The sequence below is a fragment of the Lampetra fluviatilis genome, chromosome 38, assembly GCF_964198595.1.
Source record: "Lampetra fluviatilis chromosome 38, kcLamFluv1.1, whole genome shotgun sequence".
Taxonomy (NCBI): Eukaryota; Metazoa; Chordata; class Hyperoartia; order Petromyzontiformes; family Petromyzontidae; genus Lampetra; species Lampetra fluviatilis.
In genome coordinates, this window is record NC_136312.1 from 9,409,313 (window position 1) to 9,428,190 (window position 18,878).

An 18,878-nucleotide genomic window follows, 5' to 3' on the forward strand; every position below is an offset into this window, starting at 1 on the left:
TCTACGTGACTTTACCGAAAGAACCAAGAAGACCGGCACCGTTGTTTCACACGCGACGCCGGGAGGTGGCATAGAAGCACGGCAGCATCTCCGTGTGCATTTCAACTCCGATGATGAAATCCTAGCAAAGAGTGCACTTGGCGCACATTTCCAATGCCTCTGCTCGGGAAAAGTTGTACCTCTCAGCCCTTGATTTGGACAACATTCGCACAAAGTGACATTTTGTGCACAGACCTTGTGTGTTTGTATTGTCATATGAGTTATTCTTTGTAGATATGTATTTCAGTCCAAAGCGATGCTCAACAGCGCAGCCACACCTCAAACGATTTGCCCGAATGAGACATCTGTGATGATATTTGTCTGTGTGAGTCTCAGAGTCTCGCTGTGATGATATTTGTCTTTGTGAGTCTCAGGGTCTCTCTGTGATGATATTTGTCTGTGTGAGTCTCAGGGTCTCTCTGTGATGATATTTGTCCGTGTGAGTCTACGTGTCTCTCTGTGATGATATTTGTCTGTGTGAGTCCACGGCTCTCAACTTGAAGTGAAACAATGGACGATGTTACTGTTGGCAGTGATTCTGGAGTTCAGACTAAGCGCTTACCGCAGTCGCGGCGTCAAAGTGTCGATGCTGGGCTTGCTATTGTCGCAAGAGTTCCCTTTTCATCGCATTTACATGAAGAGACTTGGACCGCTCGATTATAAATCATGTGCACATATTCCAATTTTCAAGCCAAGTCATTACAACAGTGGTCTAATGGAGGTGGCTGCGTGTCTCCGGGGATGACTCATAATGGCCATGTCAAAACAATGGGCTGGCACATCGAAGTCTCTGCATTTGATTATATTTGGGTTTCGAGTTTCGTTTTCATTCAAGCTCACAACAACAGTGTGCGGCAAAGATAAAGGTGCAGACCTGCGATTGCTTGCTGCCACAACTGCTGGCGAGGGACTGCACTTGGACCTCTTCTCGGTAGGGTACTTGGCCTGCTCTTCCACGTGGGCCAGACGTCTTGGAAGGGGTGGGAGTAACCTACACTCCACCGCACCACTTGCGACCTAGCGATCGACTAATCATACTGTGCCCAGTTATCATACCGGGTGGACTGAGGTGGCGGGAAGAGATTCACGAAACTTTCATCGTTATTTGAATTTCCACACCGGGAGACCAAATCTAAATGGTGACCACAGTATCATCCCTAGCTGACAATTATTGTGTAATAAATACATTAATTTAATCATCACTTAATTACGTTTCTGCTAGCTCTCACCACATCGCAGTGGCGAGATGTTAACTACCTTGCCTGGTGTACAGGAGGTCGTCGTGGGTTCGATGCCGACCCTGACGCCTGCTGTATATTTATAGTTTGCGTGTTCTCCTCGTGGTCTCGTGATATTTCTCCGGATCCTACGGTTTTCCCTCCACATTTATAAACTTGTGCTTAGAGTATTTGGCTGCAATACATTTCCGCGTGATAAGACACTTCTATGAGCTATAATTTGTGGCCATGTCGCTTCTAAAAAAAGAGCCTATGTATACTCTTAGTTTTTTCGGTAAAGTCACGTAGGTAAAAAAATGCAATTTAAATTAATAAAAATAAAATAAAAAAAATCACGACGTTTCGGAGGCAACACAAGTCTCCGTCATCAGGTGGGACCGTCACAGCCAGATTGGCTGCATCACTTGATGACGGAGACTTGTGTTGCCTCCGAAACGTCGTGATTTTTATTATTTTATTTTTATTAATTTCATTTTTTTACCTACGTGACTTTACCGAAAAAACTAAGAGTATGAATCCTTGCAGTCACGAAAGCTTCAAATCTAGAGCCTATGTAGCTCAGTGGGCCTTACCTGGTCAAATAGAAAAAAGAGTTTAATAGTTTTAAGTTTTCGTCAAATATTTGTAAATCTATAATTATCTGACTGACATGCAGCCAGCGACGTTTTACTCCTCTAGATGGAGAATCCCGTGACGCAGGGTGAGAGACACAGAGAGAGGGAAATCGACAAGTATATTTTGGGAGCAGTGAAATTACCCAGCGGAAATGCAGCCACCGCTTGGCACGTATGTAGAACTTCTTTCGCACCGTACGTAGCCAACCATGCTAATCGGAAGTGCGGGTAAGGATAACAAAACTAAAACACAAAAAGCAGTTCTAAAGAAATGAGCTTTTAATCCAGATGACTTTAAAAAAAAAGTGCATAGTTCCGAATGGCTTCAGTAGTCAATTGGGAGTACATCGAGAAATCATCGCCTCTCCACCGTGAAACTACTGCAGACCACGTGTCCGGAACATAGCGCCCTTGTGACGGCCTTGCACTTTGTGGAATGCCAAAAAAAAACTCAACAAATTCTTCGTCAGAAGCTCTGCGGCCGAATTGTGGAACGGACACGTTTCATGACCTCCTGACGTGATTCCAAAGAGTGCAGTCTGAATGAACGTGTTGCGATGACGATGCCGTTTGCAGAATGAATAGTTTGTGGGTATCCTGTGTGTTACTGTTGGACGACATATTGATACATTGAGGTATCTCCACATGTTAAACCCAATTAAAATTCATGACACTGGCACGCCTGGATTTTATTGTCATTGCGATTATCATTATAATTATTAAATAATGTCAACATTTTAATATTTTACCGTAAAAACACGTCACTTTATTTCAAGATCCCAGAGTCTATGGCGCAGTGTCACATTTTTAATTGTTTTCACTTCGTTTTTTCACGGCGTTTCTTCGCGAGATGCGTTAATCAACGACGTTCGTAATAATTGGATCGGTAGACGCCGATTGTTTTGAGCCGAAACGCAATAAACATGTCAAATCATGCACTTGCTACCACGTAAAAGGTACTCTCTCATCACGCCAACACGAAACTAAATGTCTTCCCGAGGTCTGGCAAGTTGAAGTGCTGTCATGACGACTGTCAGTATTTACTTTGTGTGACTTTCGTTTTAAAGCTTTCGTGACTGCAGGGATTCAGATTATTGGTTCTTTCGGTAAAGTCACGTAGAAGGGAAAATTTTTTAATAAAAAAAATTATTGCTGTGGTTTTCACACCTGATGATGATTGCTTGTGTTGCAATCGAAACGTCGTGATAATTTTATTGTTTTATTTTTATTATTTGTGTTACCTTACCTATACTTTGCACTCCGATCGGTTTTTGCATAATTATTTTGTAACTTGCTGATGCACCTCCACTGGACATCTATGAAAAAGAGCTTCATAGCTCATCGGATTCCTCCAGTCCAAATACATATTCCGATTCAGTTGTTTTCTGTTTGTACGACTCCTCGTGTTGTTATGGCGTGGATCTTCGTCGTGCTTTGTTCAGACAACGGAACGGCCGTGAGCACGTTTCACACCGGGAACTCGGAGGTCGAGGTTGGTGGATTGTATCAAAGCTATGAGACGTACGACTTCAAGCAGGGCAGGTCGGACCCCCTTTTGAATGCATGACAAAAGTCGTTTGCGCGCCTATCTTTGCGGATTTTTTGCTCAACTATCCCACTGTAGGTGCGAGCATTTTGGCAGTCACTCTATCCAGTACTCCTCCCATACTCGCACGTGGCACGAATGATACATTGGCAGTCTCCTCGTGAAAATAAACACATTCCTGCGGAGGGAGCTGGTAGGAACGTTGGGTTGCTTGGTCAATGGCCAGGGTCAACGGCGGCGTGGTGTATTCCGCAAATATGGCCCACTGTGAGCGCGGGCACAAGCCGGCGTGAGTAGGTTAAACGTTGAGTTTTATAAGGGCACCACGGGGTGACCAGCCCCTCCCCACCCAGTCCCACCCCTCCCACCCCGCACCCAGCCCCATCCTCCCCACCCAGCCCCTCCCCACCCTCCCCTCCCCACCCAGCCCCTCCCCACCCTCCCCACCCAGCCCCTCCCCACCCTCCCCTCTCCACCCAGCCCCACCCCTCCCATTTTTGGATGCACGACGGACGGACACAATAATCCCCTGTGGGCTGGTGGAACCAGTTGGTTCCTACCAGTAATATATTAAGCATACTGTGAACATAGAACGTCCAGAGAACGTTCTGTCCATCCACCACAGAGGCTCAATCAGGAGGTCGCGCGCGTGTGGGTGGGGTGAACTGTGGGTCACCCCGGCTCTTCCAAGACGCCTGGCCAGCGAAGTCGGCCAAACACCGTCTCTGTTGAGGCCCTCTCCTAAGAGGCCTGACCCACCAGCGGTGGCACGAGCAGGCAACCTCAGCGGTGCACCTTTACCACACAAGTGACTTTAGATGTAATTGTGTATATCTTCTTGGTTCTTTCGGTAAAGTCACGTCGAATGGAAGTAATTAAATAATAAAATAAATCTTTATAAAATAATTCTCACGACGTTTCGGCCACAACGCAAGCAGCCGTCCTCAGGTGAAGACCAGGTCTGTCGGGGAGAGAGCGTCTGAATGTGACTTTACCGAAAGAACCAAGAAGATGAATCCCTGCAGTCACGAAAGCTTTAAATCGAAATGTAATTGTGTATAGATATATTCATGCTCAATTTGATCAACGAGCATGAAACGAAGCCAACGTTGAACGCCCCGCAGTGCCAACGACCAGGATCATTCTCAACCGCCGCAAACCGTGTGCTCGCATTCCGTAAAGCGGTGCTCGTTTTCGTCGACGACCAGGACGACGACGACAGCGTCCGGCTGTTACCCGCCGACCGGGGTGTGAACTCGTCGCGACCTCCCGACTCGCGAGACGAGATGCCACGTGGCACCTAAAATCGGTGCACACTAGAGAGTTAGAGAGTGAGAGAGCGAGTGAGAGAGCGAGAGTGAGAGAGCGAGCGCCGTTTCTCGCAACTTTCACAGCGGCGTCGCGACTGTTCTAGACACGGGGGCCGACGAGGGACCTGCGCCTCTGTGCATCGATGAAAGAACATTTGCGCGCGCGTGTGTGTATACATATCGAAAGTGAAGTCTGTTTGTCAGAAACACCGCGGCCCGTGTGGATAGAGAACTGAACATTGCGTTACGCAACCCGCCCCAAACTTTTTTTGCAGAGCGGCAGCGAGGGAACGGAATGCCGTACGCGGATCAGCGCAGCGTTACAAAGTCACGCGGGGTTATGCGTTGGTGAATGGGATGCTTTGCCCCTCATGCTAACACGAAGAAGGCACATGAATTACCATAAGTGTACTAAATGTTCAAAACCAATGATAGATTAAAAAAAAAAGTGTTTTCTCGTTTAATTTTTGCACAAAAAAATTAACTGATACTGAAGATGGCATTGAGACTGCTTCCACATGGTTACCATCAGCCGTTGTCTGTCCTAGATTTGAAGGTTTCGTGACTGCAAGGATTCATACTCTTAGTTTTTCGGTAAAGTCACGTAGGTAAAAAATTGAAATTAAAATTAATAAAAAATAAAATAATAAAAATCACGACGTTTCGGAGGCAACACAAGTCTCCGTCATCAGGTGGGACCGTCACAGCCAGATTTGCTGTATCAAGTGATACAGCAAATCTGGCTGTGACGGTATCAAGTGATACAGCAAATCTGGCTGTGACGGTCCCACCTGATGACGGAGACTTGTGTTGCCTCCGAAACGTCGTGATTTTTATTATTTTATTTTTATTAATTTTTATTTCATTCTTTTTCCTACGTGACTTTACCGAAAAAACTAAGAGTACGTTGTCTAGCCACTGATGAACGGTGATATTCCAACACCATCGCCATCCCTGATGGTGTTGGAATTAAATATATATAGACATGAGAAGAGGTTCTCCCCTTTTTCTGGCAACAAAACAGGTGTTAGACCAGAGGACGCCTTTTGACACCGTTTTGAGACTAGGCTCAAAAGAAAGCTGTCTCTAGTGTGGACCAATCAGTTTCGAGGACAATGCATATATTATCAGTGTGTTTTTTTGTTTGCATTCTGACCACAAGTATTGTGGTTAAAGCAGACATGATTCCTTGCAAAAGGTTTCAGTTTGGTGTTTTAACAACTTAACACAGCTGTTTTGTTGCCAAATAATAAAGGGGAAACCCTATTCTCATATTTTGGTACTGGCAAAGGAGGTCCCGTGACATATATAGACATAATTTTTTAGAAATATCACAGCAACCTGAGTTCTACTGCCAGCCATGGCTAACACCTGCCCTTCACCAACATGCACTGACCAATGTGGTGAAGTATGGTTAAACAACCTCAATGACAAACGCAGTGTGAAGAGGCCTTCATCCAGCAGTAGATTGGCAAAGCAGCTGTAAGGTGTAATGATTTTCAGGTGTATATATAGATGCATTGATATTCGTCAATATCCGTGTCTCTATACCTCAATATACTCTGTACCCATACATATCGTAACCTATCCATCTGCACGTATCTATACGTTTCGATGAAAATTATTTCTAAAGAGCTGTGCCCATTTGAGGCAGTTGACTTATTTGTACAACGTGTATCTTCACCGGGAACTCCAGCTCCACGCCACATGTGAACGCAATAAAATAAAAACTACTCTTTGGTTCTTTCAGTAAAGTCACGTAGATTAAAAATATGAATAATTTAAAAATAAATAAATAATGGATATAACGAAATTCTTTTTCTTTTTCATCTACGTGACTTTACCGAAAGAACCAAAAAGTATGTATACTGGCAGGTACGAAAACTTCAAATCTAGAATATAATCTACTCTCCAGGTAGATTTGATCGATCATCAAAAACAGGACACTTCTGAATAAGAGGCTGAGTTGAAAGAGACCCAGTGAGGCTTTTTTTTGAGTAAATTACGCAAATTAATTTCAAGTAACGATGCTGGCCACCTGTTCGTGTGTAAAAAAATAAAAGTTCACATTATCTGGGATATTGGAGCCAAATCTGGCCAGGTGGCACTTCGGTTAAGAGCGTCTGTGTCACGCACTCAGGTCGTAAGTTCATATCATGGGTTGTGAGTCGACTCAGCCAATCATCTCTACACGGTTGATAAAACGAGTACCACTTCATAGGGGAGTGAACATTGTAGGTTTAACTTCTTCCGCACCGTACGTAGCCAACCGCGCTAATCGGAGGTGCGGAGGGAAGGACAACAAACTAAACACAAAAAGCAGTTTCTAAAGAATCAAGGTTTCAATCTAGATGATTTGAAAGTGCCCAGCTCCAGTGGCTTCCTATTAGCGGAAGGATGGGCGTTCTATACGGCCGCAAAAGCGCAGCCTGAAAGCGCACAATGCGGCGAGCGACATTGCCGGCGCTCGCCACAGAAGTGTCATTTCTTGCTCAAGATCCATCGAAAAGGAGAATGCGAACCAACTGCGACGGCTGCTCCGTTACACACGCCGCACGCAACGAAACGCACTCGCAGGGTAAACACACACACAAAAAAAGAAGCCAGGCCAACCTTTCATCACAGGAGCTTTGCGACTCTCGCATCCTCACGTCGAACACTTATCCAGCCCAGATTATCTGCGCGCCCTCTCTCGATCCATATCGCAAATGCGATCTTTCGATGGGAAGCTGGGGAATTGGGAAACGGGTCAATGAATATCTTTGTTGCTTTGGCACGAAGTCCTTCACTCGGGTGTCTTATTGTGCTCTGATGCATGCCTATGGGCCGAGCCTCGCCAGGCTGGGCAGTGGACGACAGATGGATGCGTGGACATGGTGACAGATGGTGCATTGAGAGTTTGTGCTTTATACATGTTTGTGTGTGTGTGTGTGCACGCATGCGATTTTTTAAACATCACATTTTTTTTTGTTTGCGCGACATGAAAGAAAGCAATTGCACAATTTGACCCGTGGTCTTTCTCATATACCGTACAGTATCGCAGGCTGTTTGTTCTTTATTACAATACGCATGTACATATGCACACGTGGACACACACACACATGCATACACTTACTGAGGATATAAAGTTGCCCGTATGGATAATGCAAAAAATCAATATCAATGATATTAAATATTGCACGTGCCTTTATCAATCCACTGCTGGATGAAGCCCTTCTTACACCGTATCAGTCGCGGGAGTTTTACCATACTTCACCGCTCCGGTTTGTGCAGATTGGTGACGGGGGGAGGGAGCTTGGAAATTGCTCAAATGTCACTCACCACTGATGTTAGAAAATGGCCAGAAATTTCACAGGGCTCGCTGGGCTTATTGTGCAAAGCGCTAACCACTACACCCACTCCTCCATCGTTATGCTGAAAATATACCACCTGCATAAATACATACACTGGCATATTTAGGAACATAAATTAATTGATTGAAAACAGTGCATACATATGCATAAGGTGGGGATATTTTACATGCGTATTCAGTCGTGCTGAAAATATTGCATACTGTACTTTCATATGCCAGATGTATTCCATACACAAACAAATATGCCCGTGTGATTTAAATATTGCACATCCTTTACTTTATGTTGAATATGCAGAATATATTTAAAATATTAGGAATGCATACGTACATGCATACACATGCTGGAAATATTGCGTACAATTGTGGAAAATACATTATTAATGTTATACAAATCCATAACTTTGTACACACAGACATTACGTATTATATGTACTTTGCATACAACTATTTTACATGCAGTACATCAACAATATATATCGCGTCCCAGTGGATACTCAGGCAGGCTCGATAAAAGGCTTTCATTCATCCTTTCTCGCTTGCATGCAAGTACACCAAAGATCACCCGCATAGCCTCAACAGTCTGTTGGGGCAAGTGCTGTTCGCGAGCACCTATTAAGGCTACCACAGCGTACAAAGTGGTGGCGTGGCCAGCACCACGCCTGGCCGCATTTGTCTCCCCAGGTGACAATCTCACACTGCGCCAAAAAAAAAAAACGCACACCCACGCACCGATGCAGTTCTACACATAAGAATTGCTGTCATACTTATCGCTGTCGTTTTTCTTTTTTAAATGGGGCATTTGCATTTTTACAGAGATAGTTTCTAAAAAAAAAAGTGTGCCACCACTCCATATCACTCCTGCAACGCCTGCACCCCTCAATCATCGTCCTGTGCTTTTAAACGGGCATCTTTTTGGGGTTTTTTTGTGTCCTGCCCTATCTCTCCGACCCATCGTGCCTCTATTTTTCTCCATCTCATCACGTTTTCTCCCTCCCGTGCCTCTCTCCCTCTTCTTTTTAGCTGCCACCGCCGTTCCATCAGAGTCTCCTATTCTATTTATGTCCGTGCCGATTTGGCGAAATTCATAAAAAAACGGGAATGTTTGCAAAAGATAAAGCGACGGGTTTTTATTTATTTTGTTTCCCCTTTCTCCGAGTCAGACGCGCACACCCACAAGCAGATTGCAGTGTGGAATACTGCCGGAGTACAATATAACCTTTGGGATTGTTAGGGTTCAGCGTAAATGCCAAAGGGTCAGACAGCCAGACTGACAACCCTAAGAGTCTTAGTGTTGTCAGTGTCCAAAGCTCAGAGAGAGACGAAGTAATGCCTCCATTCCATGACCACTGGGAACGAGACAGAATCAGACGGTTTCCAAAATCGAGCGATAATGCAAGTTGTCGTCATCCCATTATACAGTATTGTCCACGCAAAAAAATCCTATTATCTGCAAAAAAATGTATACGCAAGAAGATGCAATAGGGGTGAGCTTTTCACACAACTCCTCTTATCCGTCAAACAAACAAACAAACCCTGGACATGTGGGCTTCTTATTTTTACCTCGCCATGACCACTCACGAGAAACTTCCCTTGTTGGTAAAATGTCGCAGATAACAGACCTTCGATTTGGCCCCACAGTATTTTCAGATGATTTACAGATGACACGGTTGTAGAATGGACAGACTATTTCAAGCAAAAAAAAATCGTTGCCATTATTGCCGCGTAGCTTGGTGCGGCATGCTGCGTGGTGTAACGGTCAGCGGCTCATTGGGCTTGGCAATCCAGAGATCGCCGTTTGGATTCGATCTCCAGGCGCTGCAGGTAAAACAACGACGCGAGTTTTCTGAAATCCCCTTTCCTCCCCGCTTCTTTACACCCAGCAGTAATTGTATGAATCAGGTACACTGCAGTTCGTTGCATGTGGTGGGATAAAGAAAGGGTGGGTACTCCCACCTCTTCCAAGATGGCTGGCCCGCATGGAAGAGTAGGCCAAATACAACTCAAGAGGAGTTCCCTTCAGCTCCCTCGAGTGGAGGTCATTCCACCTGCAGTGGAGTGGGCATGTAATTTAAGGGCGGCACCGTGACCTATTCTTATCGCACATATGACGATAAAAAGTTTTTATATTTTTTTAGAATTACACACGTAATAGCAGGCGCATCTGACTCGAACATTTACCCCGTGATTTCATGACTGACTCAAGGATCAGCCCAGCTCCGAGTTTGAAAAAAATACGTTTTGGGGGCCTGGGTCTGGATCTCCGTGGGACTAGTTTGGCCTGACTGGACTCGCCAAGATTTGCCTGGTCCAGCCTGGGCCCAGCAGGACGCCACACTGGTCATGGAAACAAGATGTGGATCGTTGCTCGCAGCAATCGGGGGTGTTGGCTTCTGACCGATTAGCATGGTTGGAAACGTACGGCGCGAATGAAGTTCAACATGCTTACAAGCAGAACTTCTACGGTGATGGAGATGATTCATTCCTATTCTGGGGATTAGTCTACCGATGGCGATGTCCCACGGATGGCGAGTGTAGCATCAGAGCTCTGAGCATCATGTGGGTTTATCCGTGTGGAATGTGGAGCCGAATGTTTTTTTGCGTGTGATCTTGCCCACGTTATTTACACTGGAGTCTATTTTTTTGTCGATGGACATGTGGGGAAGCAAAGTGTGGGTCCGCCCACATCTTCCAAAGACGTCTCGCCAGTGAGGAAGAGTAGGTCAAAAACAAAACCCCTCTCTCTCGATTTAAAGCTTTCGTGACTGCAGGGATTCATCTTCTTGGTTCTTTCGGTAAAGTCACGTAGAATGGAAATAATAAAATAATACAAATAAAACATAATTAAATAATTCTCACGACGTTTCAGCCGTCCTCAGGTGGAGAGCAGGTCTGTCGAGTAGACAGAGTCATTCAGACAGAGTCATTCAGTCTACTCGACAGACCTGCTCTCCACCTGAGGACGGCTGCTTGCGTTGTGGCCGAAACGTCGTGAGAATTATTTTATTATGTTTTATTTTTATTATTTTATTATTTCCATTCTACGTGACTTTACCGAAAGAACCAAGAAGAAGAAAAAACCCCCTCTCTCTCTCTCTGGAGGTCCCCTACATTGGAGTCCCTTCCGCCAGCAGTGGCAGAAGCAAGACATTTCATGGCTGCGCTTTTTACCTTGTTGAGAACATTTCCTTTGTCTGTGTAGTCATCTTGGTTGCTCGTGATGGTTGCTCGGTTTGAGTTTCTGCAGTGAAATATTCTGTCGTGTAGTTTCGTTTGCCTGCAGGTCTCCTTCACGAAGGGCACTTGCATTCGTCTCCAGGCGCTCTCTCTCATCACATCATAAGTAAAACTCCACACCGCTCTCATGTATACAAATTAAAGCTACAGATCGCAAAACAAAATAAACAAATTTTGATGTAAAGCTTTCGTGACTGCAGGGATTCATATTCTTGGTTCTTGCGGTAAAGTTACATAGAAGGGAAACAATAAAATAATTAAAAATATAAAACAATAAAATCAATATTTTTATTATTGTATTGTTTCCATTCTACGTGACTTTACCGAAAGAACCAAGAATATAAAAATAAACAAAGTGACACAAAGGGGAGTGGGGGGAGGATAGGGGTGGGGCCGGTGTTTGCAGTGGTGTACAAGCGCGAATCGAAAAACACTCACCGCATTTGTCAACCAAGCGGTTTTTGTTGTTGTTGTTTAAGTCTGCTACTCCGTGTCTGCCGACGGAAGAACGTATCCGCGTGTCGAGTCACCACGGTTCATTTGTCAAAACGCCTTTTGTAAAACGGCCCAGTTTTGTGAGCGGCCCACGGTGCAAAACGCCATTGGCAAACTATCATCGCTACCCTCTTCACTTCACTCTGACGCAGAGCCCATTTGCCACACGGAAAAAAACCGGCCTCCTTTATTGTAAGTGTTAATGCATGATTCATAACGTTGGTGTTCTTTCTCTCTCTCTCTCTGGGCAATTTTAAGCGTACACCTATCAGCGAAGCTATGCATGCTTTTCAGCTTTTGTTGCAGTTTTCTTTGTCAGTGATGTCTATATTTCTCATTCCTTGGCACATGAATAATTTCGTTGACGATGGTGTTAGCACTCGGGAGTGGTCTGGCAGAGAAATCGTTGTGATTGTTATTGAAACGTTGCGTTTGTTGTATACACTTGTAGAAAGTCGATGAAATGAAGACTTATATATATTTTTTAATAAGGACGTATTTATTGTTATTTGTTTATTGTTACGAGCCCCAAACCGAATGCGATCACTTCAGGCTGCGTAGTTCGTAAGACGGCGTCGAGGAAGAGGATAAATAGACACGTGTCAATGTTTACGATCCATTTGGAAGTATGCTTGCTGTGCAAATATTATCGAGTTCAACCCTCCAAAAAGTACCCCATCATGCTCTAAGAGACTGAAATAGATGTGCCTATTTATCTATGGACACACAAAACATGAGATTCTCTTTATATCTGCGGTCACCCACAATGCCCCGCAGCAACTCACAACGCGCTTCGTGTACGCGTTTGCTCGTTCCCGTGAAACGACGTCCCATAATTATTACAGGAATGCTCTCAATAACATCCGTTAATCGGGCAACATTTCTTTGACAAGTTTGACTCTGCTGATGAGACCCAGAATGGTCGAAACCACTCCAGAGTTTTCGCTCGTCGTCATTGGGCTGGAAAGTATTCTTTGGTTTTTTCGGTAAAGTCACGTCGGTAACAAAATTAAATGGAAAAAAAACTAGATTAAATCACGACGTTTCGGAGGCAACACAACCTTCCGTCTTCAGGTGGAACCGTCACAGCAAAATTACTTGATACGGAAGACGGAAGATTGTGTTGCCTCCGAAACGTCGTGATTTAATTTAGTTGGGTTTTTTTCATTTAATTTTTTACCTACGTGACTTTACCGAAAAAAACAAAGAGTATGAATCCTTGCAGTCACGAAAACTTCAAATCTAGAATGGTCTGTAAAGCCAATATGTTACATGTACTCAAATTATTTTTTTATATAAATTCATGTGCGTACACATAATAGATCCGTGCGTACATGCAGCTCCTCCTCCTCCATTGGGATTGAATACAAACGAGTCAAGTGCAAATCAACATTCAGCACGTCAGTGTGGGATCGTGCGTTCTCGCGCAAGACAGTCAGGAGGTTCACCGCCATCTCTCGCAACGAGGTGAGAATTGTGCGTCTCTCCCCAACGTGACCTCAGCTCGCGCGCGGCGCCGTCGTGAGCGCGTGTGAGTGTGTGGGCCACCCTATCAGGCCCTGGCGAGATTGTGACAAAATAAGTACAGATTCAGAGCCAGCAAGTGGACAGCAGTGTTTCTGTTTGACTTGTATTATTGGTCCGGCGATGCGTGCATTGTTCCGGATCACTTCGGCACTCTGACGTGAAATTGCGCTGTGATTGCAAGGAACTTGATTTTTTTTCCGCGAGTCCAAATAAATCTTGCAGGAGGCAGGAGAAATGTTGCGAAATTCGAGGTGTTTTTTTTCCAACCCACTGGCAACGCGCCCTATCAATGTAACGGGGAGACGAAGGGGGAAAAACACACATTTTTTCAAATGGCTTTGAAATTTACAGGGCATCACCTGCAGCGAATGGTACACGTTTCCCCCGGAAGGCTTATTTAATCTCCCAAGACAAACGTCAGTTTAACGTTCAACGTAATGCGTTCTGAGAACGGTCAAAGTAACGGAAGGCTCGGAGAGACCTGGAATGGCATCGCTGGAATAAATTACAGGGTCGGGAAATGGTTTGCCACAGACATTTCAAGATTAACAGGACATTTTCAAATGCATATAGTTTTGGTGGAGGCAGCAATGGGTATAGCTTCGTCTAACAAACCTACGAGGCAACCATTACGCCCGTGAAAACACAAATTGTCCCAATTTAGATTCTTATCCTGTTGAGGACAGTACTATTAGCGAGCACCCATTAAGGCTGGTCCTGCACACAATTGATCTGTGGGGCCAACAGAACCCACCTATGTTGGCCCTGACCGTCGAACAAAAAACTGCACATGATCCTTTCGGGGCTGAGTTAATTCTGGAGGTGACACGCGGGCACAGAGAGCGCCGAGCCAATAGCAGCAGAACATCGCGAGGCACAGCGTGCAAACCACAACAACAACAACAGCAGCAGCAGCGGCGGCGGCGGCGGCTATGGAGGCAAACTGTGCCATATGTAAAACGCCGAATGTAATTTTTACAGCTCCCCATTAATACAATTAGGTACTTTATCCGTCGCTGCAGTTTTGTACTGAAAGAATCGATGTTGCAACAAAAAAAAAACACGACACAGCGTTTAACTATATATATACCGTCATGCGCTTTATTTAGCCAGGAAGGCATCGCCGAGTCTGGATACTTTCTTTTCAGGATGGTCCCACATCGGAAATGTTTTTGCCATTTTGATCGAGTGAGTGATTGCCTTGTGAGGAGGGACATCTTAAAAAAAATACCTGCAGAAGAACCACGCATATGAGGGAATAACACACACAGAGATGCACATGGTCAGATTGAAACAATCTACTTCTGTTTTTGCTTAATAATGGACCCACCTTGCATCCCAAGTCCATAACACCTAAACATTCCACGCAGTCTCCCATCCAATGTTAACCAGGATTAGTCCGGTTTAGCTTGTGAAATCTGATGAGATCAAGTCACATTCAGTCGGCCAGGGGTTCAATTAAGGCCCCTTGGCATGGCACTCATCTCCCTGTGTTGGATTCGAGCCAGCGGTGACATTTCCCCACGACTATGGCAGGAGCCAAGCTCCACCATGAAATAAAAAGCCATTGTTTGACACGCAGAAAGGTCGAGGCCCAGTTGCTGTGGGAGGCAGATACAATCAAAGTGTAGTTACTCGGCCCTACTTCCAAGGCCAAGTTGGCGGGGTTTACTTTATAGGATTCAGGGACGGGGCAAGATTAAGCGAAACCCGTGCGCCCCCAAACAAATGCGTAAGTCATTAGCGTTCGCTAACATTCACCGATGCAAATTTGGTTGTGTGCGCGGTTAGATAAAAACAAAACCTGCCGCCTACGCCGTGGTTATTAGCGCAAGTGTCCGTCACTTCTCGTAAACGCATTTTGCTCGTCGTTATCATGAGTATTACTACTGTACTGTGTCTTCTTGGTTCTTTCGGTAAAGTCACGTAGAAGGGAAATAATACAATAATTAAAATAAAACATAATAAAATAAAATAAAAATCTTACGACGTTTCGGCCACAACACAAGCAGCCGTCCTCAGGTGAAGAAACAGGGCTGTCGGGAAGACAGCGTTCCGACAGCTCTGTTTCTTCACCTGAGGACGGATGCTTGTGTTGTGGCCGAAACGTTGTGAGAATTTTTTTTATTTTATTCTTTTTATTTTAATTATTGTATTATTTCCCTTCTACGTGACTTTACCGAAAGAACCAAGAAGATGAATCCCTGCAGTCACGAAAGCTTTAAATCGAAATTTTACTGCACTGTGGTTGACGATGTGTTTTGCCACGTTACCCGCCGTTATTACGTGATCGTGTCAATGCAGCGATGGACTTTTCTCAAAGCAGCAACTCGATAATGAACCCAATAATTAATATCCCTTCACAAAACACTCCCGAAACGAATCTTGAGTCTCCGTGAGACTTCCTCTAGATTCAGCACTTTCGTTACTGTAGAGCCAATACATTGATGATGATGTGGTGGTGGTGATGATGATGATTATTATATTCATATAGCAATATCAACGTGTATTATAAAAATACATATCTATACATTACTCAACCAAGTGACGCAGTGGTAGAAAGAGCAGCTCACAATGAGAAGGTTGCGAGTTCAATTCCTGGTTTTGGTATCGACTCAGCCCATCATCCCTCGGGGCCGATAAAATAGATACCACTTGGTGGCTGAAAACAACACTGGTTATCATAGATAAGTAGAATGTCCAACACTGTGTCAGACCTGTCAACGGAGGATGAGCACTGGCTGAATGCTAACTTGAGATTTAAAAAATATATATCAGTGATTATAAATATGCATATACAGTATCGGATTATAAGATGGCAAAATAAGCCAGTCTCAATGTTTTCTTTAAGTTTATCAAAACAAAAATAAGAAAAATACCCCCTGACATTGTTTTTGCATAGAAATCAACTCCACTAGCACTAATGAGACACGGATCACGGTATCAGACAACTGTCTGCAGGGTGAAAAGTGAACCCGGTAATAACTGTAATAATGTACAACCCGTTGTCGATTTAATGATGGATGATGGCCTTCTCACCCCATGTCATTTACAGGGGGGGGAGGGGGTTATTTGACCATACTTCACCACGCTGATCGGTGCAGGTTGATGAAGTGGGCGTGCCCAGGACTCGTTCACGTCTCACTCGCCACGGACGAGCTTAGCCGTGGAAGGCATCCGAACGCGGGGGTCGCATCGTTCGTAGCGCCGCGCCGCGCCACTGCACCTCCCACTCATCCACGAAAGCCGTAAGAGTTGTTCGATTCAACTCCTCTCGCCCAACGTGGCAAGGTGGCTCTGCGCTCAGGAGCACCTCAATCTGCAGTCGGCGTCTTGCGTAGAGATGAAACGCCAGTCGTGAGGCCAAACCAGGCTGTCGTTCTGCTGAGGTCAACGGAAATCTGTCAAAACTACTGAGCTTTGAATCTTGACTTAAAGCTTTCGTGACTGCAGGAATTCATATTATTTGGGCTTTTCGGTAAAGTCACGATCGAAACGTCGTAGTTCTTTGAACCTATCTACGTGACTTTATAGCTCATCGGATTACTCCGGTAAAAATAAATATTGCGATTCTGAAAATTTTATTTTAAAAACATTGCGGGTTGGGTGGCTGCCCCAGGTGACCCCCCCTGATGGAGAATGTGAAGCCGAATTGTTGGAACCTAGCCGAGCAGTGGTGGCTGGTGGCTCAAATATGTTGTTGGGGGCAACGCTGTCGCCGCGACAGCGAAGATGGTGAGGTGGTGGTGGGGGGGGGGGCGTGATATGGGGAAGATGCGTGATCGAAACGTATTGCCATGGAGGCCCTGCTGGTCCCTGCCAATGAAAACTTGAGAGGTGTGCTGGGTTTTTTAGACTTCGCTAGGTGGAGGAAATTTACGCGAGACAAAAAGGTCGAATCGATGCGCGGTGAAGTTTTATTCAAACTGGCAGAGTTTGCGGCTCTCGGTGTCTCTCGTGTCACTTAATCCATAGCAGTCGACGGATCTGCATGCGTCGTTTAATGAAAACATCTTCATATTTCTTTTCAGCACGTCCATTATTTTCCCGCGAATCGACGCATCTTAACCCTTTCCCGTTCAGAGAATCTGCATGTTCCATGGTGGGTCGCGTGGCCACAATTTATTCCGAAAGGGATAGCACCGTTGTTTTTAAATAAATTGTACTCTCAGCAGAGAACCGTAGCGACACGACCGCACTCTACGATAGCCGGTGACAAAACCGTGTCACACGCCCTCCCGCATGGCCTTGTGGGAGGAGCCTCGGTGCCAATAAAGTGATTTCATTTCCGTTTTTCTTCCGATTCCGTTCCGATGGCGTCATCGGAACAGAAAACCTGATGACGTGCACATCTGCGGATCTGCATGTGCCGTTTAAGACGTACGTCATCAGAATGGGAAAGGGTTAATGACGGCGCTACCGCCGTATAGCGCCCCGAGGTGGTGGGGTTTTTTATTTTCTTTGCTTTTTCCCCTATCTTCTTCCTTTCCTCCTCCCCTAAACGTCAAAGTCACTCGTGGGCCTTCCTTGAGAAATGGGTTTGCCAGGGGCTGAAACTCCTGGCATCCACCAGTTATTGCGATGGGCGTGCGCAAACCATGTAAAAGGGACACTTATTAACTCCGCCAGAGTGCGAGCGAGAGCGCGCACGCGCGCTCGTGAAAATTCCCTCCCACGCAAGTCCGCTGGTCATTTTCTTCTCAGCCAACTGAAGCACTCTCCAGACAGAACCGAGTTGGGGTCAGGCGGTTTAGGGGAGGGGGGGGGGCGAGGAGGAATAATCCAACGGGTCATTTTGACGATCGCTCATATATATATATTTGCCTTACAACTCTATAAAGCTAAAACAAATAAATAAGTGGACTGGAAGACAGCAAATAATTTTCAAGCTTTATTAGAAAGGCGAATTCCCACTGGGTAGAAAATTGGGAGTGTGCGCTTTGTCCCCGCGCGCCAGATATTGATAAGCTTACAGAAGGGGAGGGAGAGAGAAAAAATATGTGCTGGAGAAAATTGGCGCGGCGCACACAAAAACGTCACTTAAAATAACACTGCAATGAAATTACGGCAGATAATAATAATACAAGCAATAAACGACGGCAAAATAAAACACAAATACTTCTGTGTTCGCCCGAGGTCCTCGCGGATGACCCCCACATAAATACACGACCGTCGAGGTGTCCTCAGTCGCAAACGAGACAAACGCAGAAGCACACACCCACGTGGCACGGACATGTACAAAACAAAGACCCCCCGTGTAGCCTGAACAGACTGTAGGGACAAGTGCTGTTAGCGAGCACCTATGAAGGCCAGAACGGTACACGAGGAGGTGGGTGGCCAGCACCATGCCCGACCGCCTTTGTCTCCCCAATGGCGATGTTTACACACCGCACCAGGTACTCATTTGAGGCTGAGTCGACCTAGGGGAAGCCCAGGACGGTTCAAATAATCATCACTGTTGTTGGCCGTGAGTGGGAATCGAACCCGGGTCGCCGGGTTCATAGTGCAGCGTCCTTACCGCTA

At 45.4% G+C, this 18,878-nt stretch overlaps 1 protein-coding gene across 1 annotated transcript in view; it reads left to right on the forward strand.

Moving 5' to 3' along the window:
- The first annotated feature begins 1,955 nt into the window (after window positions 1–1,955).
- The window catches only part of LOC144945692 (chemokine-like protein TAFA-3), a 49,785-nt gene continuing 32,862 nt past the window's right edge, over window positions 1,956–18,878 (forward strand). Inside the window, exons 1-2 of the mRNA XM_078874260.1 lie at window positions 1,956–1,977; window positions 3,334–3,433. Coding sequence (XP_078730386.1) covers window positions 1,956–1,977; window positions 3,334–3,433 — 122 coding nt within the window. The remainder of the gene's footprint in view (window positions 1,978–3,333; window positions 3,434–18,878) is intronic.